This window comes from Maylandia zebra, linkage group LG13 (assembly GCF_041146795.1).
Source record: "Maylandia zebra isolate NMK-2024a linkage group LG13, Mzebra_GT3a, whole genome shotgun sequence".
NCBI classification, from domain to species: Eukaryota; Metazoa; Chordata; class Actinopteri; order Cichliformes; family Cichlidae; genus Maylandia; species Maylandia zebra.
The window spans coordinates 19,660,918-19,682,278 of record NC_135179.1 but is presented as its reverse complement, the minus strand read 5'-3'; the positions used below and the strand labels follow the sequence as shown (position 1 = coordinate 19,682,278).

The following is a 21,361-nucleotide window of genomic DNA, read 5'->3' as shown; positions in this document are numbered from 1 at the left end:
GTAGTACATGTACAAGGTTTTGAATTTGTTCAATGTTTAGTTTCTATCTGCACGGGTGAAACTTTTTTACATTCACGCAGTGGAGCACACACAAAATGCAGGTTTAAAATTCTCCTGGGATTTGCTGAAATCCAAACTGCAAGAATGCAGAAAAGTCTAATGTAAAATATGATGCAAAACCAGACAATAGTCTACGATACTGTATTTGTACTGACAGTAAAGGGAAATAGGAACAAAACCTGTGATATGCCAAATTACACAATAATTGGGCCTTGCAATAATTTGAAGAAAACAGTAAATATCAGATGATCGCCTGTGAGTTAGCGCTTTGGCAATAGTCGGAAGGAAAAACTCCCTTTTAACATGAAAAAGCTTGGCTGTGTGTCGCAACCAGTTTGGGGTGAGGGGACAAACGTAGGACAAAGGCATGCAGTGGAAGAGAGACAGAGATGAATTATAACTAATACTCAAAAGGAAAGTGGTGTATAAACACGCAGGAAGAGAAAAGACGTGTGTGAAGAAGAAACACTGTGCATCATGAGAGCCCCTAGCAGCCTAGGTCTATTGCAGTGTAACTAAGGGAGGATTCACCTGATCCAGACCTAACTATATGCTTTATCAAAAAGGCAAGTTTTAAGCCTAAGTGTAAAAGTAGAGAGGGTATCTGTCTCCTGAATCCAAACTAGGTGGTGGTTCCACAGAAGAAGGGCCTGAAAGCTGAAGACTCTGTCACCAATTCTACTTTTAAAGACTCTGGTAACCATAAGCAAGCCCGCAGTCTAAGCACAAATAACTCTAATGGGGTGATAGAGTACTATAAGGCCATTAAGATAAGATAGGGAATGATTATTCAAGACCTTGGTGAGAAAGACTTTAAGTTTATCCTGCTTTTAACAGAAGATAAGCCAATATAGAATAAAAATGCTCTCTCTAGTCCTTGATCATCTGAAGGCTTTTCAGTGAATTTTTCACACATTCTGATAATAACGAACTACATTAGTACAATGTACGAAGAGGACTCTCCATGTACATGAACAAACTGGGTTCTATTACACAACTGCAGCGCAGTACCTTTAATACCCACAGGGTGCGCTAAAGGTCTTATGGAGTGATAAAATGGTAAATGGCCTGCATTTGTATAGCGCTTTTCTAGTCCCTAAGGACCCCAAAGCGCTTCACACTACATTCAGTCATTCACACACACATTCACACACTGGCGATGGCAAGCTACATTGTAGCCACAGCTGCCCTGGGGCGCACTGACAGAGGCGAGGCTGCCGGACACTGGCGCCACCGGGCCCTCTGACCACCACCAGTAGGCAAACATGGGGTTAGTATCTTGCCCAAGGATATTTGGCATGCAGCCAGGAGGCAGCCTGGGATCGAACCACCGACCTTCTGATCAGGTGCTCTGCCACCTGAGCTACAGCCACCCCATGATAAATGGAAATTTCAAATTTTTGGTTAAAATTGTTGTCAATATATAGAGAGAGCCACAACAGTGAGTGCTCACAGCCATCTGTAAAAGACCACAAAGGATATATCATGGTTTAGGGGACAATCCCACAACCTTTACCATTATGGAAGCAGTGTGGGATTATCTTGACAGAGAGCAAATGCAGAACAAAAGCCAGCCAGTATCAAAAGAAGATATTTGAATATGTTTTTATAGTATTCATACCAAAAATGATGAATGCAGATGCTTCACTGGCTGATGAGCTGAACACGTTTTATGCTCGCTTCGACGCCGCAGCAATTAAAACAACAAACGGCTGCGCGCGCTTGGAGTGCACCAGTGAAGAAAATGCATTCGTCATCACAGAGCATGCCGTGAGGAACACCTTCAGGAGGGTGAACACCAGGAAGGCAGCAGGACCAGATGCAATCCCTGGCCGGGTCCTTAGAGCCTGCGCTGATCAACTAGCACCGGTGTTCACGGAGATCTTCAACCTCTCCCTGGCCCAAGCTGTGGTTCCCACGTGCTTCAAACAGTCCATTATTGTCCCTGTTCCAAAGAAACAACAGCCCGCTTGCCACAATGACTACCGTCCAGTAGCACTGACTTCAATTGTGATGAAGTGTTTTGAAAGACTGATGAGAGATCACATCACTTCTTCACTTCCTGCCACCATCGACTCACTTCAGTTTGCTTACCGGACTAATCGTTCCACAGACGATGCCATATCTCACCTGCTCCACACATCCCTGAGTCACCTGGACACTGGCAGAGGGAATTATGTTAGGATGCTGTTCGTGGACTACAGTTCAGCATTCAACACAATAATTCCCTCTAAGCTTTTCACCAAGTTGACGGATCTAGGACTCAGCTCATCACTGTGTCAGTGGATCCTCAACTTCCTCACAGACAGACCCTAATCAGTGAGGGTGGGAAAACAAGTCTCCCCCTCCATCTCACTCAGCACTGGAGTGCCTCAGGGCTGTGTTTTAAGCCCCCTGCTGTACTCACTGTACACTTATGACTGTGTAGCCACATCCGACACCACCTCCATTGTCAAGTTTGCTGACGACACTGTTGTTGTGGGCCTGATCTCCGACAACATCGAGACGGCCTACCTGGAGGAGATTAGGAACCTGGAGACCTGGTGCCAGGAGAATAACCTCCTCCTAAACATCAGCAAGACTAAGGAGCTGATCGTGGACTTCACTACAAAGCAGGCAAGGAATTACAAACCCCTCATCATCAGTGGCACGCCAGTAGAGAGAGTGGACAGTTTCCAATACCTGGGTGTCCACATCACTCAGGACCTGTCATGGTCCTGTCACATCAACACCCTGGTTAAGAAAGCCCGTCAGCGTCTCTTCTTCCTCAGAAGACTTAGAGACTTCCATCTGCCACTGAAGGTGCTCAAGAACTTCTACTCCTGCACCATCGAGAGCGTCCTGACGGCAAACATCTGCACCTGGTTTGGGAACAGCACCAAGCAGGACAGACGAGATCTGCAAAGGGTGGTGCGCTCAGCCGAACGCATCATTCAATCAGAGCTCCCTGACCTGCTGTCCATCTACACCAAGCGGTGCAAGTCCAAAGCTAGGAAGATTATGATGGACCTCTCCCATCCCAACAATGGACTCTTCTCACTGTTGAGGTCTGGGAAGCGCTTCCGCTCCCTTAAGGCCAAAACAGAGAGAATGAGGAGGAGCTTCTTCCCCCAGGCTATTCGGGGCCTGAACCAGGTGTAGGACTGGACTCTCCCAAACACGTCGCTATAAGACTGGACTCTCACACACGTCACCACACGCACCACCACACATTTCCTATAATCCTATAATTCCTATAATTTATAATCCTTATCTTTATAATCTCTTCTGCTATTTGCACATTCTTTACTGTAAATTCCTAAGTTAATTTGTAAATTTTTGTAGTAAACTGTAAATTGTAAATATTGTAAAACTTTTCTTCTGTCATTTAATGGTCGGGCATTGTACAGCTACAAGCATTTCACCCCCATGTCATACTGTGTATGGTTGTGTGTGTGTGACAAATAAAATTTGAATTTGAATTTGAATTTGAAAAAAATGAAGTGAAAAGAACTTCCTTAGTCCACTGGTTTTTCTGGACATCTGTCAAAGACTGGCGATTGTTTTATAATATTGGTTTTGTAAAACATTGATATCCATACTGATATCTTCTTGCGAAGCCATTTGGGTCTTATATATCTGTATAAATAAAAAGGTTTTATCAAGATTTTAAATAAAATAAATCGTTTGACAAATTCCACCCATTTACAATGTCACTTCTTTTATTTCCAACAGTCCTGAAGGCAGCATAATGCAGCGAGTCAAAGCAAGATTGAAACCTGTGGGAGGCGGGGAAATGGGGGTGGGACGTTGAATGCTAAGATCAGAAGGGGACACGGTTTGCTACAGCGGTAATTTTACATATTATAAGCCTGTGGTTTACAGTACGTACTGAAACATTATTTGGTCGTAGTGCAGGACGATTTAAAAGCTTTGCTTCACGCCAGTAGCCTAGCAAGCTTACATTAGCATTAAGCTACACTGAAACAGTGCTTCACTTCCGATCCCACCCAGTGAGAGCTAGCCAGCCAGCCAGCTAGCTAGCTAGCTAATCCAACCCAGCCAGCTAGGGTAAACGTTACCAACCGAGTGGTGGGTAAGCCTGTGTTTTCTTTTTCAGAATGTATTTGTTTTAATGTTATAGCTACATCAAAGGACCTGTAGCTTTGAAGCACATATGTTGCTTCATAAGTTGGATGAGGAGTCACTTGCTTGTTACCCTTCTCAAGTCTTTCTGTCAGCTAATCGTGCCTGTCACCGTTAGATGTTTAAACTAAATACACGTGAAGTGTACTTTAACTAAGCGAAGTCGTTAATTGTCACCAATAGTGTTGCTATATGATATGCATCGATTGCTGTTAAGGCAGCTATCATAGGCATAAAGGTTTCCATGTTTGACCTGGGTGCACCTGTGTTAATAGCTGACCGTCTCACTGGTGAATATAAAAGGCGTATTTATGAGAGTGTGTGTAACGATTTACTTAAACTCTTACTTTCATTACAATGGGGTGAAAAACGGGGTGCACGGAGCAGAAAAGCTAAGCCATATAGTGTGTTGACCATAGACTTACTGGATGTAAAGAGGCAGGTTTTATGGCACAGCCCATGCATTACTGATGGTTCACCTAAGAGTCTTGACTGCATGTATTGCTGTTAATAGTTACAGTTTCCACCTGATCACAGACGTGACAGTGCCCTGAGGACTTAGTGTTGTATAAATATTTCAGTTTTTTCCTTTTCTGTCTGCAGGTGAGTGCTAGCAAGGATGACGATGCCGCATGTAGGGGCAGTATTTGCAGCAATAACAGGAGTGATGGCCATCATGTTGCACTCCTCTATTCACAAGATAGAAGAAGGACACCTCGCTGTGTACTACAGGTACATCAGGCCTGACTCATCACACCTGTTTCTAATGAAAATGACACCTGTACTAAGAATGTGGGAGTGCTATTTGTAAGCACCCTGTTTCAAATGATGGTTATAAAGTTATATGTCCTCTTCTTTTTTCCACTCTCATTAAATATAATCAAAAGAAAATCAGATGTTCTGAACTCTGGCCAAATAATTTGTATTTGTTTCAGAGGTGGGGCATTGCTGACTACTCCCAATGGTCCTGGATATCACATTATGCTGCCTTTCATTACCACCTACAGAGCAGTGCAGGTAAGCCTCTCTTTCCAGGCTTGAAACATGGCCTTTGAGCAAAGGCATGTGTAATGTAAGATTCAAACAGGAGGTGCCTGCGCTTTAAAACTAGAGTGGGATCTTCTATAAATAAGTCAGCTACAGCATGCAAACAGTTGTTATTCAACCGTGGCTGCAGGGGCTCTGTTTTACAACAAGTAAATGGAGCATTTACATGCCAATACATATATAGTTGTGGGCAGAAGTTTGCATACGCTTATCATTGGCATGAAAGTCATGGCAATTTTAGGTTTTTCATTGATTTCTTTGAGGTGTTATTTTTCTGGGGTAGAATGATTGTGCAGCCTACATCTTTAATGCCTTTAAGAAACAAGAATTGGTTGCACAGGTTTGAATTTATTTAGGATTTTCTCAAATCCACACTGTGTTGCAATTAAACATAGAGGTGCAAATATATACATACAAACCCTCTAATACTTATTTAAATGTCTCTTTACAAGTTCTGGCACAATTCTGTCTGGGTATTTGGCCACCGTTAATGGCAGAATTGGTAGAGTTCATTTAAATTGGTTGTTTTCTTGGTACAGACCAGGCTTTTAAGCATCATAGTTCACAAATTTTCATTTGTGCTTTGGGAGGGCAATTCCAGAAACTTGATGTTAGCCTGGTTTATCCATTCGAAAATCAGTTTTGATATATTTTTGGGATCATTGTCCTGCTGGTACACCCAACTGTGTCCAAGTTTTAACCGTCTAGCTGTTAATTGTAAGTGAAGTTGAAGATTTTGGAAATGGTCCTCATGTGCTGTTATTTCATCCAATTTGTGCAATGTACCAGTACCTCTGGCAGCAAAACAGCCTCAGACCATGCTACAGCCAACACCATGCTTAACAGCTGTTATAGTGTTCTTAGGTTTGAAAGCCTTACTCCTCCAAGCACAAGTCTTGTCATTGTGGAAAAATAGCTCAATCTTTCTGTCATCTGACATAAAACCTTTCTCCAGAAGGCATTTGGCTCGTCATTGTTGGCAGCTGCAAAGTTAAGCTGGTTGGTTGGTTTTGAAACACAGGTTTCTTTCTTGGTTGCATGTTCTTAGTGTAGGGTGATATAAAACTCCCTTTACTGTGGACAGAGATGTCGATGTTCCAATAGATCATGGCAGGCTTGAGCTTTAGTGGTTCCTGGCTTGTTCCTGAACATTCTAACAAACATCCTCTCATTTGAGGGTGGTAGTTTGGGTCTTGTTCCAGACCTTGGCAACATATCCAGGTAACTTGAAGAATTATGGCTGTTTTGGAAAACTACTGTTACAGTTAACGAATGTTTACAATCAGAATTGTAAAAGAGTATCATAGTAATATAGTAGAATATGCTTTACACATTGTATGCATTCAGCTTGTATTAACTTGAAACAACCATGCACTTCTTTATGTAATCTTGTATAGCTCCTAAATTATATAATGTAGTATAAAGTAGCATTGCACTCAATTTCAAATCTTAATAATACACTCACAGGCCACTTTAATAGGTACCTTGCTAGTACCAGATTGGACCCAGTTTTGCCTTCAGATCTGCTTCTCTGAAGCAAGTGCTGGAAACATTCCTCAGAGATTTTGTTTCATGATGGCATCAGACATTTGCTGCACATTTGTTGGCTACGCATCAATTATATAAATCTCTCACTCAACCACATTCCAAATGTGCTCCTTTGGACTGATATCTGGTGTCTGTGGAGGCGACTTGAGTACAGTGAACTGATTGTTATGTTTAAGAAACCAGTTTGAGATGATTTGACTTTTATGACATGTTGTGTTATTCTGCTGTAAGCAGCCATCAAAAGATCATACAGAGATGACATTTAAGGCTGTGGCATTTGAATGATGAAGAACTCCTGCAAATCAGAAAAGATAGGGGGTGCTTGGAGTCGTATGGCCATAAGCATGAAATAAGCAGGATGGATCCATGATTTCAATTTTTGTGATCATGTGCAAATTGTAGTCCTTTATTCCCAATTTTGATGCTCAGTTTGAACTTCAGCTATGTTTAATAGCAGTTGAACCTGTTGTACCCTGGATTTTATATGCTCAGTTTTAACAAAAAGGAAAACACACAGGTCACTTATACTGATAACTATGTCACAATATTTTCAATGTTTTTTTTTTTTTTGTTTTTTTTTCAGACTACACTCCAAACAGATGAGATCAAGAATGTGCCTTGTGGAACAAGGTGTGACTGAACTTCCTAATTCAGCTGTTAATAAAGTCATTCCCACATTAATATATATTTACCTGAAATGTTTTTTTTTCTTCACAGTGGAGGTGTGATGATCTATTTTGACAGGATAGAAGTTGTGAACATGCTCGTCCCCTCAGCAGGTGCAGCTTGTTTTTGTGAATTTCTTTCACTGCAAAACTTCCTTATTTTGTTGACTTATTAACCCTGTTGGCATCAAAGTAATTGTTGCTTTTGTTCTGCTATATTCAGTGGTGGACATTGTGAGGAACTACACCGCAGATTACGACAAAACTCTAATTTTCAACAAAATTCACCATGAACTCAACCAGTTCTGCAGCGTGCACACACTACAGGAGGTTTACATTGAGTTGTTTGGTTAGTACGTTTTGGTTGCATTTTACTACAATCCTGAAATTCCTGAAATTGGATCATACATTAGAACTTTTTCTTTTATTTTGTTTGCAGACATCATAGATGAGAATCTGAAGACGGCATTACAGAAAGATCTGAATGTTATGGCACCTGGACTTACAATACAGGTACCTAAACACACACATAACCTGCACATTTTCAGTGACATTTTAGGGATGATAAAATCAGCTAGTTGGTTTTGTGCTGTGACACATCCAGAACTCAGATTCCACCTTCCCTCATTCCCTCGCTCTGTCCCTTTTACAAAGACTTTAAGGTAACACTCAGTACTTAGAAGTCTATATTATACATAGTTTAACATTTCCAGCTGAAATAGAGAATGTTTAGTGGGAAAAAGGTGAGATCGCACATGGATCATGGAGCTGGTAAATAACACACAGTTTCATACCAGCTAGATTTGGGCACTAGCAGCAAATGTACAGAGAGTAGAGATTAACAGTCAGTCCTTCGTACTGCCTACTAGTACACTAATAGTGTTGTTTTTGTTTGTTTTTTTCCTCTTCCTCGTTGGCAGTTGATCACCAAATAGCCCAAACTTATTGCATGTTTTCTTCCGCACTAACCTGTGTTAATACAGTTAAAAATGCTCCCTTTGAGGTGAGGTAAAACAGAAGTCAGATTAAACTGTTGTTTACTGCATTACCTATTAGCTTCTTGCAGGAACTATAAATTCATTTTAAGCCGCGGGGTAAACCAGGTTACTGTCTGTTAGTGTTTGTTTAATGACCCCTGCTCATGGGCCAGGACCATTAGTGCACAGCTAGGAAGAAACAGATGTTAGTGTGTCACCCAAACAACCCCTCCCCCCAAACCCACACACACAATAAATAAAAATGAAAATATAAAAAAATAAATGACATTTGCTCACCAGTTTGAGGGGAGGAGTCAAAGTCTGAATAGATACTAGTAGGCCAATCTATCTGTTTCATGTGTCTTTTTATTTTTGTGAGCAATTTTCCCTCACTGTTTCCCTCTTTTTTTCTTTTTTTCTTTTTTTTGTACTGTTTCCGATAAAGGCAGTTCGTGTTACCAAACCAAAGATCCCTGAGTCTATCAGGAGGAACTTTGAACTTATGTGAGTTTGTACAATTGAAGTTACCAGCATAGACTTTGTACATGGTTTAGTTTCTGTGATTTCCTCACTCAATTCATGCAAGACCACATGGAAAGCAAAATATTTGCAAGAACCTCATTTCTGTCTATCCTTGTGTGTCTGTCTGTGTGTGTTTGTGTATGTGCAGGGAAGCAGAAAAGACTCGTTTGCTAATAACAGCTCAGACTCAGAAGGTGGTGGAAAAGGAAGCTGAGACTGAAAGGAAGAAAGCCATTATTGGTAAATGCGCTGTTTTACTGTAAAGCAGGCAGTTCCCTTTTTATTTGCATGACCATCCGTGCAATTTTAGCATTTTGCCTCTCAAAGTTATTCATGCGAAACCCCACTGCCAACCTCAGCCTTCTCTTTTCTGTCACACAGAGGCTCAGAAAGTGGCTCAGGTGGCAGAGATCCAGTTCCAGCAGAAGGTGATGGAGAAGGAGACAGAGAAGAAGATCTCTGAAATAGAGGGTCTGCCTGAAATCCTTTGGTTCCTTTCTGTGTCATGAATCTGTGTGTTCCTGAGTTGTGGTGTGCTGGTTTATTTGTCTCATTCAATAGTGCTTCTTTGTTTCAGATGCTGCCTTCCTGGCCAGAGAGAAAGCTAAGGCTGATGCAGAATTTTACACTGCTGCCAAGTTTGCTGAAGCAAACAGGGTAAAAAGACCCAAACAGTTTAAACACTTTGTTGTTAACATCAAATGCAGTCATCACAGATCGTATAGTTTTAAAACAGTAACACTCTGCTGAGAGGTGTTTTTGCAGTGGCTATAGTAATAAAAAAATCCCTAATGTAAAAGAGAATAAGGCTTGATTTAGACTTCTTTGTAGAGCCCATGATGTAACCTATGTAGGTGGCTGACGTTGTTGACGCATTTATGCTTGTGCTGGTCCAATATGTGTTAATTACCTTGTGGTTGTGTCCTGATGCGGTGTCAGCTGATAGAAACAGTTGAAATGCTGGGGCTTTTTCCCTCCCTGGTCCCTGCTCTTTGTACTGGTCTGTTTTGTTTTTGTTTGTTTGTTTTTTAACGGCAAACATATTTGTCCCTGAAGTTTTTCTACTTCTCTGTGCATACATTCACGTCAGTTCTGATCATTACAACAGTCTGCATCCAGAAATTTGTTGACGTTTGTGAGTTCTTATATTGATGCTATGATTATCATTCCTTATTTTGAGATGATGATCCATATTTTCTCAATGATAAATTTAAAAACTGCGGTGGAAAAAGTAGCCAGAAATTCACAGGAGGACTCCATTGTACTGAACAGACCATTTACAATAGTTGCGGGCTGCGTCGACTGCGTGTGTAGCTAAACTCCCAGGGAAGTGCACGTTAGATTACGGCATAGGTTATGGCGTAGATTTCCAGCAGTTGTAGTAACATAGTTTTAGTTTATGTTTATTTGTAGGTTTATACGGCAAACGCATGGATCCACACAAACCTGCTGTAATGATCTTAATAACCTCACTTCACCTGACCTAAACAGAATCAACTTTAAATAGATGCAGACTTTCGACAAACTCTACCAAACTGGGTAATTGCAGAAAGATGTCACAAACCATTAATTACCGTCCTCCTGACAAGAGTCAGGTCTTGAAGCAGCTCCACTTGATCAGAGTTAATTTAATTGCTCATCACTGAAGTTGGTCCAGCTGCAATGTTGCATTTATTTTTAGCCATGTAGCTGTATATAGTCACATTAAGATAAAGTGTTATCACAAACAGCAATGTGATCCAGCACTAATTGAATCCTCACACTCTTCTGTCTCTCTTCTAAATCCCTACAGCTGAAGTTGACACCTGAATACATGGAGCTGATGAAGTACCAGGCCATAGCAGCTAACAGTAAGATCTACTTTGGCCAGGACATCCCGAACATGTTTGTAGAGGGGGGCAACGGTCCACCAAAGTCTCCGCGCTCCCCTTCATTACCGAATGCTGAATCAGACTTCTTTAAAGTGAAGCCTGATGGACAGTGAGTCCACAGCTCTGCCTCTGCACAGGACAGGAGAGCTTGATGAGGAATTGTCTTGTCACTGGGGCGTAGAGCGCTGAACTGAAGATGATGATGATGGGTGGGGTAGCTTTTCAGCTAGTTTGGTGAACCGCACGCTTCAGTCTTAAATCTAAATGGCAAAAAAAGAGTGGGAGAGGGTTTAAGGTGGAAGAAAAGTGAGATGGGAGAATGTGACAGATGAAAAGGATTTTTTTTGTTTTGTTTTGTTTTGGAGGGTTTTCAGCCTTCCACATTTTTAAAAAGACGAGCTTTAGAAATGAGATTGATGCCATAGTTAAAAAACAAGCATAAACATGCTAATGCCTGAGAAGGTGACGGCAACTAGTCGCCCTAATTTACATGTGCTTGCAATCAGTGCGGTGTTTAACTTTTGCTTTTGGGGCTGCATTCATTTTTCGTTTTTCTTTTGTTATCTTTTTTTGTTATTGATTTTTTTGGATGCAAGGTCAATGATTTGTGATGAGCTATTGATTTTTGAGAGTTATGTGGCTTGGCTGCACTGGAATCTGACAGGTGACACTAATTAAAAGCTGGGTGGACAATGTATGTGCGTGTGATGGGGGTCAAGTCATCTCTGTGCCAACCTCACTTGCACTGACTTACTAAGGTGGCTGTTCTTTTAAGAGTATAAGGGCCCGTTTAAGCTGCTGGTGGATGAACTTGAACACTTGATGGGTTATATACAGAAGTGAGTGTGTTATAAATGTCCAGTTGAGTGAAATTATACAGATATTAGCTGTGGAGGGGTATCAGATTGGAAATGTAGTTTATTATTTAGTGTAGTATTCTGTTATTAGTTGTTTTTTGGACCTCCTGTGACACAGACTCTGAAGCAAATGAGAGGGGGGAAAATGGAAGAAAGATCTGGCGTTGCTTAAAGATTTAGTCTAATACAAATTGAGGATGATTAACAGCTGATTGTTGTAACAGCGAGCACTGCAGGAAGTAGAGATTATCATTAAAGAAGTCAGCGCATGTTTCTTTCTTCAGATTGGTTTCCAGAGCCGTGCATGTTGAAATTATGAGTTTGGGATGGTTCAGATAGAGCCTGCAACCAACTCTGTTGTTATGCAGTGTCTTCATAAGTGGTTAAATGTAAACTCTCAGGACATGTATTAAATATTAATAAGACAGCTGTTTAATGTTCACTCTCCAAACAACAATTAATTCAGATTTTCACCATGAAGAAAGCTGCGGTTTGAGAGGAAAATGGAAAAGCACCACCTTTTCAGCTAGGTGTCTGTCTGGAACAATGCCAATTTAAGAGCATGCAGGGCGACTGAAATAGGAATAATATTTAAAACGAAATCGACATTTCATTGTCAATGTTTACATTTTTTATGGTGATTCATAACTAAGCGGACTACAGGATCTTCTGTCATTTCTCACCGAGATAATTGAAGTACCACAGAGCTTCCTATGACGACAGAAACTCGGAGAGGATTCACGTAACCTCCAATCAGTTTTTGACAGCACGAGTTCTACTCAAAAACAAGTTGGTCTGTTTAGAGATGAATGTTGCTTTGGCTTAAGAAAAGATACGGGTTGGTGCTAGTTTTAATGTGTGTGTACATTTTGATTCTGTTCTGCTTTGTGTTTTAGAAACATGGAAATGCAATTGAGATAACGAGCCTTAAATAATATAATGGTTTACCCCAGACTTAAAGGTTCAGCGATTCTTACAGGCTAAAAGGCTCCTCATAGACTTTGAAGATGTGCCGTTCTGTACGGATCGTCGCTCTCGCTTTGAAAGACTCAACAGGCAGTGAACACTACGAGTGTTTTGAAGACGCCGCGCTGTTTCTGTGACCTCCATTTGGCAGTTTAACGCTGCACCTCGCAATTGCTTTGGTGGTGGGTTCAAATAAAAGATGCAAAAGAGGGGGATGAATCACTCACAAAAATAATTTTTGTCGATTTTTTTTTTTTTTTTTTTTTTGTACAATCTGTGAAATTTAAACATTGTTTCCTTGTTTTAAAAGGTTTATATGCAAAAATGTTTTCAAGTTTTGACAATGTTCTTATGTAACAAATAAAACCTATTTTGATACCTCTCTTCTCTTTGCATTGATGTGTGGGCATTGTTGTGCATTCGAATGCCACAAGGAGGAGAACTTGTGCCATGGTAGATGAGTCACTTGGTTTGAATACTAGCAGTGGCAGACTTGATCAAAAGAAAGAAGGAAAATATTTTATGAATAAATGGATGGATAAAGACCCCAGGGACCCATTGAATATGTGTCAGTTTGTACATTTCCAAAAGTTATGTATGTATAGAAGTAAAATCAATCATGAGCTTGTACAAAGTTTAGAAACACCTTTATTTTATGTGCTAAGTTATAGAAGGAAACTCAAATTTCCCATACTATTTTGTGACACAAAACTACACATGCACACTAAAATATATTTGCATCTTAACTGCAGCACAAGTGCCTCAAATCTCACTGTTGTTGTATTTATGTCCTTTTTCCAATGTTTTCAAGAAGTGACATTATACATTATATCTACAGGTTTTCTATATGTTTACAAATTGATAGATATACCAACCCACATTTGAGCCTGTGCATAATTGGCATGATTTATATCCCACCACATATTCTAATAAGAGGAATTTATATGATGTGCGACTGTAGCTTTTTATTTCATTCCAAAGGCTGGGTAGTTGTGGAAAAATGAGCACGACTCAGTGAACACACTGAATATATAAACACGATCCATCACACAGTCCTTGTTGTTCTAACCCACATAATGTGTTGTAAACACTCCAAAAACAGATCTGTGTGAGTGTGTGTCTGTTGAGTTTGTAAAGTGGTCATCTGAAGAAAATAAAACCCGCTCTTCCCTCAGCACAGCCAGTCAGCTGTTCACAAATGCTTTCCAGGAAGCATTCAAAGTGTGTGTCAGTCCATGTTACCAGATGAAGGATGGCTTCCTCTTGTGACCTCTCAGCCCTCATGGACCCTGGTATCCTCTCACAGCCAAACCAGTGGTTTCTGGGGGAGGGGTTTAGCTTTTGATTGACCCAGATAAACTTTTCCCCCCCACTTTTGATAAGATTTTAAAGATATATGATCATATTGAGTGTTTTCGGGTTTAAATAAGCTTCACTCCTCATTGATTACAAAGGAAATTTGTTGGGGTTTTTTGTGTTTTGGCCTGTGCTTAGTGTAATGGGTGGTCTTATTACTTCTTGCCATTTGCGCAATTCCAACCAGTTTGAAGTCCTCTCTCTTAGGAAGTGAGGTTATGGTCAGGTTTTTTTTCCCTTTCCTGGCTGAACCAGCGCTTTTCCTTTTGTTGCTTTTCATCAGATCCTGGATGATCCATCTTGCCTTGACATCATCCTGGATGTGTCCCCAGATACAGAAAGGTGTGGTCCCTCATCTCTGAGTAAATCTAGTTCCCAAACAGCAGGGTGATACTCAGTGTGATTCATCAGCGGCAGGCAGCTCCTTTATCAAAAGCAGCTCTGTTCTTCAGTTTTCCCTCACATTCTTATCCACTGTCTGTATTAAAAGGAGTATTAACTTTGCTATTTCCTACCACTTATCACTGTCTGAGTTTCTATGGAGACCCTGGTAATTTCTAAAGTCTGCTATACAATTAGGGCTCTTCTGTGGCTATGAATAGAGCTCTGTTTTGGGAAAATAACCCAAGAGATCATCAGGATTACTGTGTTTAAGACGCCAACATTGCTTGGTAAAACAGGTCTGCTTAATTTGTTTGCTTTTAAATTGTTCAAATAGTTGATTTTTGAGGGAAAAGGAAGGGAGAAATGGAAGCTAAGTAAACACTGTTTTTAATGTTTGCTGCTGCAGCCATCTTAACTCTTACAATCTTCAGTTTTTCAATCTGCTGTCAGGAGTTCCTGAGTTGATATGTCAAGTTATTATCTCAAATTTCAAGTCACTTCTGAGTAAGTTGAAATTTCAAGATGCTAACCCAAAAGTTTGACATGCTTAAAATAAATAAAAATGAATCAGTGGCAGAAAGAAACCTCCACAGGGAGTAAATGTACAAGTACCAGCAAATTAGGAAAACTCAACAAGGAATTAACGACCAGCCATAAAAAGTGCAAGCACGAGATTTCATGTAAAAAGGAATAAAGGCTTTAGCTTTCAAATATTTGACATATTGGAGCCTCTGTAAGTTCAGTTGATTTGATTATTTGTATACATTTTATATACAGTATATTGTTATATCTATTTTGAAATCTTAGCACGAACCTTAAATAAAATTGATTGTTGGTATCTTTTTAGAACTCTTCATGGCATAGAGTCAGAGGATTTGGAAACACGCCTCAGAGCTTTTGGTCCGTACTGACATGATAGCATCACACAGTTTTGTCTGCTGCACGTCCATGATGAAAATCTCATGTGTCGCACAGCATCACAAAGGTACAAATGTACATGTCAGATATTTATTTTAGATATTTTAAGTACTGTGATTGAAAGAAATGTATTACAGTAAAAGAAATCTAAATTTTGAATGATATTTTTTTAACATCTGTCCTTTGTATTGGACTTTGGGTCTTGCTTAACCACAGTGATGTAATGATGTTGTTTTCATCTTCCTGTGGATTTCTGGTAAAAATTTCTTTTTGTCTCATGAACATGAAATAGATGAGGGAAGCACATCTGAACACTAAAAACATTGTTTTAAGAAATAACTTCCCACAGTCAAGCTTTTGATTAGCTGTGCTGTAAATGTAGATCACCTCAGCCACTGCTCATACAGTGATCGGGCATGTTATGAGATCAGGAAAGGTTTTTACTTAGAAATGTGGAAATCATCTGCTCATCTATGTTTAAGAGAGGTCCTTATTAAAGACACCTGGTATGGTATTCTGCTGCTGTAGCCCATCTGCTTCAAGATTAGACTTGATGTGCTTTCAGACATGCTCTTCAACATACCTTGGTTGTAACGAGTGATTATTTGGGTTGCTGTTGCCTTCTTATCAGCTCAAAGAAGTCTGGCCATTCTCCTCTGACCTCTGGGATAAACAAGGCATTTTTGCCCAGAGAACTGCTGCTCACAAAATGTTTTCTCTTTTTCAGACCATTCTCTGTAAACCCTAGAGATGGTTGTTTGGGAAAATCCCAGTACATCAGCAGTTTCTGAAATCCTCAGATCAGCCCATCTGGCACCAGCAACAATGTTACATTCAGATTCTCTTAAATCACCTTTCTTCACCATTCTGATGCACAGTTTGAACTTCGGCTTGAGTTCCTGCCATGTGATTGGCTGATTAGACATTTATTTAACCAGCAGTTGAACAGAAGTACCTAATGAAGTGAGTATATGTATTGGTTGTCAGATAAACAGGGACATTTTCATATAGTGTGGTCCGGCAGCAGAACCACTTTAACTGGGTGTGATTGTGACTCATCACATATATTGTGTCACACTGAGTCAGATGTTTTCCATTGTTAGGCGTAATTTACCAAAAATAAATCAATAATTCATTAATTTAAATACATGCATTTGTTAAGTGGCTCCAAAGTGTAGTGGTTTATAAGCTAATGGATCCCAGGAGGAGAAACGTATTCCTTTATGGTTGCATCAAGAAGTATCCAGTGTAAAAGTCTGTCAGTTCAAACATGCAGAGCTACCTGCTGTGGCGACCCCTTGTGAAAAAAGGAGTAACTAAAATCTAAATCTAAAATAAGTGTAACTGTAAACTCATTAGGTGTTTGTTTTTCTCAGTCATTAATTAAGTGATAATGATGATTAATGAGGTGGCATGATTGTGAGCACGACAGTCACATTGGCAGGCAGCTGGAGATGATCAGCTGCTCCTGGTACAGCTCACGGGGTCACATGCCTCTCACGCCAACAAAGCCCACATAAAGTAAAATAATGAGGGACATCTCTCTCTCATTTGGCACTACAGAAAAACCTCAAGAAAGTGAAATGAACTTTATATCTGAAAAGCAGACGTTGGGCTGCGGTCTGCTGCTGCTGTGTCACGACTTCGTCAATGCTCCTGACTTTGATGTCACAGTAATTCTAAAAAAAAAAAAATGCTCGATAAAGTGGAAGTGAAATTATTAACTAAGTTCTGGTTAACTAAGGTCTGGTTTTCACATTTACACAAAAGCAGGAAACTTACCAAAAATGAGTGAAGGAAGGAAGTGGCTGCCGCCAAATGCAACACCATATATAGTTTTGTTTTGTTGGCTTTAACCCACGACTTGGCTTATTTGATACACTGCCCTCTTATTTAGTGAGACAATTGTGAATGGGGATTTGTGGCTTTATTTAGAAGCTGACAGTCAGAAATTATGGGCTGTTAAAAGAAGCCCAGAGATACCTTTCACAAAGAAGCAACTATTTACATTCAACAAGTCATGATTTCATATAAAAGGGTCATGAAGCATAAACACAGAAGATTCAAGATATAAGGCAGTGGATCATATTATTAAAGAAAGAAAAAGAGACATTTCTGCATCCTGAAGTGTGTACATTTTATGTTCTGGGATAAAATTCCATTTTTTTCTTTTTCAAAACAAGGATTTAAAAAGTTCACATCTGGAATCTCCCTTGTGCATTTCAACAGATGTGACAGTTTTAGCTGGTGGGATTAGATAAGATGATCATTTGCCTTAACTAATATTTCTTTTTTACAAAATACAGGTTTACATATCAGAACTGCTACAGACATTTCTCTGTCTGTATAGTTTCACAGCTGCTTCAGTGTGTGTTGCCTCTTGCTTTGTACGTCTCCAGATGCTGTGTCAGATCTTGAATACGGACATCCTTCAAGTGAACCAGATGTTCCAGCTTGTTCACTTTCATCTGGAGGATCTGCAAACATACACGACCAAGAAAACCAAGAAAAGAAAAAGAAAAGAGGGATGAGGCTAAAGAGAGGATATTTCTTTGAAGGCTTCTGAAAACTTCATAGTGCGGTGAAAGGAGAAGTTGCACGTTTGTGTCATCCTTCTGCTTCTCTCTAAACATGCAGATGTGACCACAGATGGAAAAGAAAAATAAGGGTTATATCCGCTGAGCAGATACTGACTCACTCGCCACTGCTGACACAGGACATTACACATGCCTAACACACACTCCTAAATATTTTTCTCCATCTCACACACACACACACACACACACACACACACACACACACACACACACACACACACACACACACACACACACACACACACACACACACACACTTTAGCAGAGTGTTTCCTGCATTCATGCATGTCTGCATGCAGACTTTACCTCCACAGTCTCCATCAAAGACATAATTGCTTTTTCTTTTTCCTTCAGCATTTGTTGGAAAGCAGGATCCATGTCTGAATAAAACTTTACTGCACGCTCCACTTTACTGTACCATAAAAAAAAGAATGGACAGGCTATTATTTTTGTTTTAAATGTTCTTGCGATTCATTGCATTATAATTAAAAGCAGTGGTTTTTTGGTCATACCTGTTTTTTTGCCTGTTCTTTTCATCTTTTTTCAATTCCTCCAGCTGAGTTAGAAGTCTTATCTCAGTCTGTTGAATTTCTGAAGAAAAAAAGTGTCTTGTTTTACAAACTATGATGTGAACAAAACACAATGACTAAAAGAATCTATACAGCTGAGTAAAAGAGATAAGGCTTGGTGGCAGAAAGGGTGACGACCAATAGCAGAAAGAGGGTGAAACGCTGAAGTAAGATTAGTAGATAAAGGAAAAAAATATCAGGCTTTAAGTCAACGGTGCTGAGCTCAGGCCAGCGATAAGAGCCATGTGGAAACTGATACGAGAACCTGAGTCATGTGTCTGATGGCGGGAGCGAGTGTAGACGGAAGAGGAAAGAGCAGAGGGTGGAGGCACTGGCCAGCTTTGATAGGGACGGATGAGGTGTGGGAAACAAGTTCACTCCTTTAGGGTGGTGGAATTTTCTTCTAATCAGTTCTCCCCGATTCCTTCAAATGGACGTTTCTTTGTGTTTCTGATTGGTCACTGCTATCTCTGGGATAGATTACACTTAATTTGGGCCTGAGAAGATCTTGGAGACGCTTCATTTCAGTGACAAAAACAGCGATGAACAGTCACTAAACTGCTCCCTTAAACAAAAACCAAATAAAGAGGGGGGAAAAAACACCTTGCTGAATGCTGAATATGCTGACTTGGTGTTTGGGAGTTGACCGGCAGATATAGCTGCATTAACAAAAAAAAGTCTAAAATAATACCAAACTCACTTCCTGTGCTAAATAAAGCACATCTTAGCTTCAGTTTTGTTTGGCTTCAGTTAAATAAAAAACAACAGTTTCAGCTGATATTCTGCACAAACTACACTATCATTATGACACATGCTGCAACATGCATAAGGCCAATATAAAGTCACTGCATTTATCCTAATTCAGCTGTTTTATTTCCATAATCTACTTAATGTTACTGACTTCATCACAGTTTGTAACTTCCAGCAACACCTACATCACTATCGTGTGATGTGATGCAAAGCCAAATATGGCATCAAATGCAGAAGATTGTACCTTCATGAGGTTTCTCCTGGTTCCTGGTGTCATAATACTCCATATCCTAAATTTATAAAACAAAATATATATCCACTGTAGTTAGATTAACATGGACAAGCATGCAGTAATTCATATTTTGCATTCAAATAGACAAAAAAAATGACCTATACCGTGTGTGTCACTACACACCAGTATGTTGTTGGTGGTGTACTCCAGTTTCTTGTCTATCTTCTCCCTGAGGTTGCTCAGGACAGGCACTATTGCTCCTGTGGTGCTCTGTGCAATTTTCTTCAGTGTCTCCTCAGGCACATGGAAGTCCAGCTTGGAAAATACCTTCCTATCCTCATATAAATAAAAACACATGTTTCTAATACCTAGAACTATGCACAGTAGTATCAGCAGACTCGGTGTGATTTAACTGATGAGACACAACATAGGAGCCAAAATGTTTTCAGCAAATTCCCATAAATCTGAAGCTGGCTTTGTGCCATATCAGTGGCGAGGGATGGAGTGAGTGGGTGTAAGTAGGATATGTCCGCAGGACCAGATGTGGAGGCCCAGGAAAAATTTTATTTGGATGGGAAAAACATTAGGCAATGTCTGTCATTCCTATTAAGAGATATTAATTAGCCATCTAGCTTTTTAACTTTTTTGTAGCTTGTGTACAAGTTTTTGTGGCAGGCTGTTAAAATGTGATGTTTTTCAGCTGTGGAGAGTGTTTTTCTCTGGCTGGGATGTAGTCATTCAATCCACCAGATTCAGAAGAATCAAACACACACACACACACACACACACACACACACACACACACACACACACACACACACACACACACATAAAACAGTGATGTCTTGCCTGTTGAGCAGGTTCCAGTTGCTGAGCTTCTGCTGTGTGGAGTTTGCAGAAACATAGTTGTGCAGATCAACAAGCTTGGGGAAGAAATATTTTACCACCTCAGCAGCCATCACTAAGGTTCAAAGAGAAACTTAGTCAGATCACAAATAAATAAAATTACCGTAGCTGGAGACATGGAGCTATGCAGATCATATTACTCCTGCTGTTACTGCTTGATTGTTTGGTTAGCACCTCCATGAGGACTGCTAGGCTAACTTTACTACCTGCGTCGCTGAAGTCTCTTGTGATGTGTCTTTTGGGCCGGGACAGCGGTATCTTATCTATCCACGCAAACAGGTCCTGTAGTTCCTCTTCGTTCAGTTCTCGTTCCATTATTTATAAAATTACAGTCGTTTCTGAACGATTAAAACAGTCTTGATGAGCTAACCTATAGCTTCAGCCCACCTCAGGTTGTTTGAAGCGTTGCTAGGCGATCAGCTGTTAAAGGGCCAGTTCAACCCCAAATCAAAAATATAGATTTGTTTCTCTTTTGGCCAATCTTTGAGGGATTTGGGGTTTTAGGGAGTTGCAAAGTCTTTCAGTTCTAATGTTGTGTTGTTATCGGCCTTCTCTTGAATACATTCAGTCAACTTGTGTTGCTCTGGTGCTCAAAGCATCTAAAATTAAGCACGGCATCTTGCAGACATCATGACCCCCAAATCTACCCTTGAGGAGAGGCTCCTGGTAGTAATGGTAACCCCTTCATCTGGAGCAAACTCACCCTGTATGCTTTAGCAGTTTCTCTCCTTTTCCATATCCATACTTCTCTCTCTCATCATTCTGGAACAAGTTCGTCTTGGTTTTGTGTTTCCATTGTTTTCTGTGACGCTTTTAGTTGGTTTGTGGGAAACTCTAATCTGGCCTTTATATTCTTGAGTGTAACCAGTGGTTTGCACCTCGTTGTAAACTCTCTGTATTTCAAATGAAGAAGGCATCTCTTTATTGCAGACCTTGACAATGATACACCTCCTCAAGAGTGTTTGCCATCTTTTGAAGTCAAGTTCTTGGAGGTTTTCTTTTCATGACCAT

General features: G+C 40.2%; 2 protein-coding genes across 4 annotated transcripts; one reads left to right on the top strand and one right to left on the bottom strand.

The window, feature by feature from the left end:
- The first annotated feature begins 3,801 nt into the window (after nucleotides 1–3,801).
- erlin1 (ER lipid raft associated 1) lies at nucleotides 3,802–13,021 on the top strand. 3 transcript variants are annotated; one of them, XM_004555904.4, is made up of 12 exons: nucleotides 3,802–3,890; nucleotides 4,789–4,917; nucleotides 5,121–5,202; nucleotides 7,364–7,410; nucleotides 7,498–7,559; nucleotides 7,669–7,794; nucleotides 7,885–7,958; nucleotides 8,868–8,926; nucleotides 9,093–9,184; nucleotides 9,326–9,415; nucleotides 9,522–9,601; nucleotides 10,737–13,021. In XM_004555904.4, exons 2-12 carry the CDS (start codon nucleotides 4,805–4,807, stop codon nucleotides 10,926–10,928), a joined length of 1,017 nt encoding a protein of 338 aa, XP_004555961.1. In that variant the 5' UTR covers nucleotides 3,802–3,890; nucleotides 4,789–4,804; the 3' UTR covers nucleotides 10,929–13,021. The 3 variants fall into 3 exon arrangements, with proteins under 3 accessions (XP_004555961.1, XP_004555960.1, XP_004555959.1); XM_004555903.5 differs by lacking the exon at nucleotides 3,802–3,890 and adding an exon at nucleotides 3,897–4,131; XM_004555902.5 differs by lacking the exon at nucleotides 3,802–3,890 and adding an exon at nucleotides 3,897–4,135.
- Nucleotides 13,022–17,208: 4,187 nt separating this feature from the next.
- Nucleotides 17,209–20,760, bottom strand: spef1 (sperm flagellar 1). Its single transcript, XM_004555900.3, has 7 exons — nucleotides 20,557–20,760; nucleotides 20,294–20,405; nucleotides 19,628–19,775; nucleotides 19,457–19,502; nucleotides 18,406–18,484; nucleotides 18,200–18,305; nucleotides 17,209–17,773 (listed from the first exon to the last, which is right to left on the bottom strand). The coding sequence occupies exons 1-7, from the start codon at nucleotides 20,663–20,665 to the stop codon at nucleotides 17,660–17,662; spliced, it is 714 nt and encodes a 237-aa protein (XP_004555957.3). The 5' UTR covers nucleotides 20,666–20,760; the 3' UTR covers nucleotides 17,209–17,659.
- Nucleotides 20,761–21,361: the final 601 nt, after the last annotated feature.

Bases quoted from the DNA above. Each gene is read 5' to 3' on its own strand.
- erlin1 (XM_004555904.4), top strand. From the start codon at position 4,805: ATGACGATGCCGCATGTAGGGGCAGTATTTGCAGCAATAACAGGAGTG. The intron at 7,411-7,497 runs GTGTGACTGAAC...TTTTCTTCACAG, and splicing joins AATGTGCCTTGTGGAACAAG to TGGAGGTGTGATGATCTATT. The intron at 8,927-9,092 runs GTGAGTTTGTAC...GTGTATGTGCAG, and splicing joins AGGAGGAACTTTGAACTTAT to GGAAGCAGAAAAGACTCGTT.
- spef1 (XM_004555900.3), bottom strand. From the start codon at position 20,665: ATGGAACGAGAACTGAACGAAGAGGAACTACAGGACCTGTTTGCGTGG. The intron at 19,776-20,293 runs GCAAGACATCAC...ATATGAGGATAG, and splicing joins AACTGGAACCTGCTCAACAG to GAAGGTATTTTCCAAGCTGG. The intron at 18,306-18,405 runs GTATGACCAAAA...TTTATGGTACAG, and splicing joins AAGAACAGGCAAAAAAACAG to TAAAGTGGAGCGTGCAGTAA.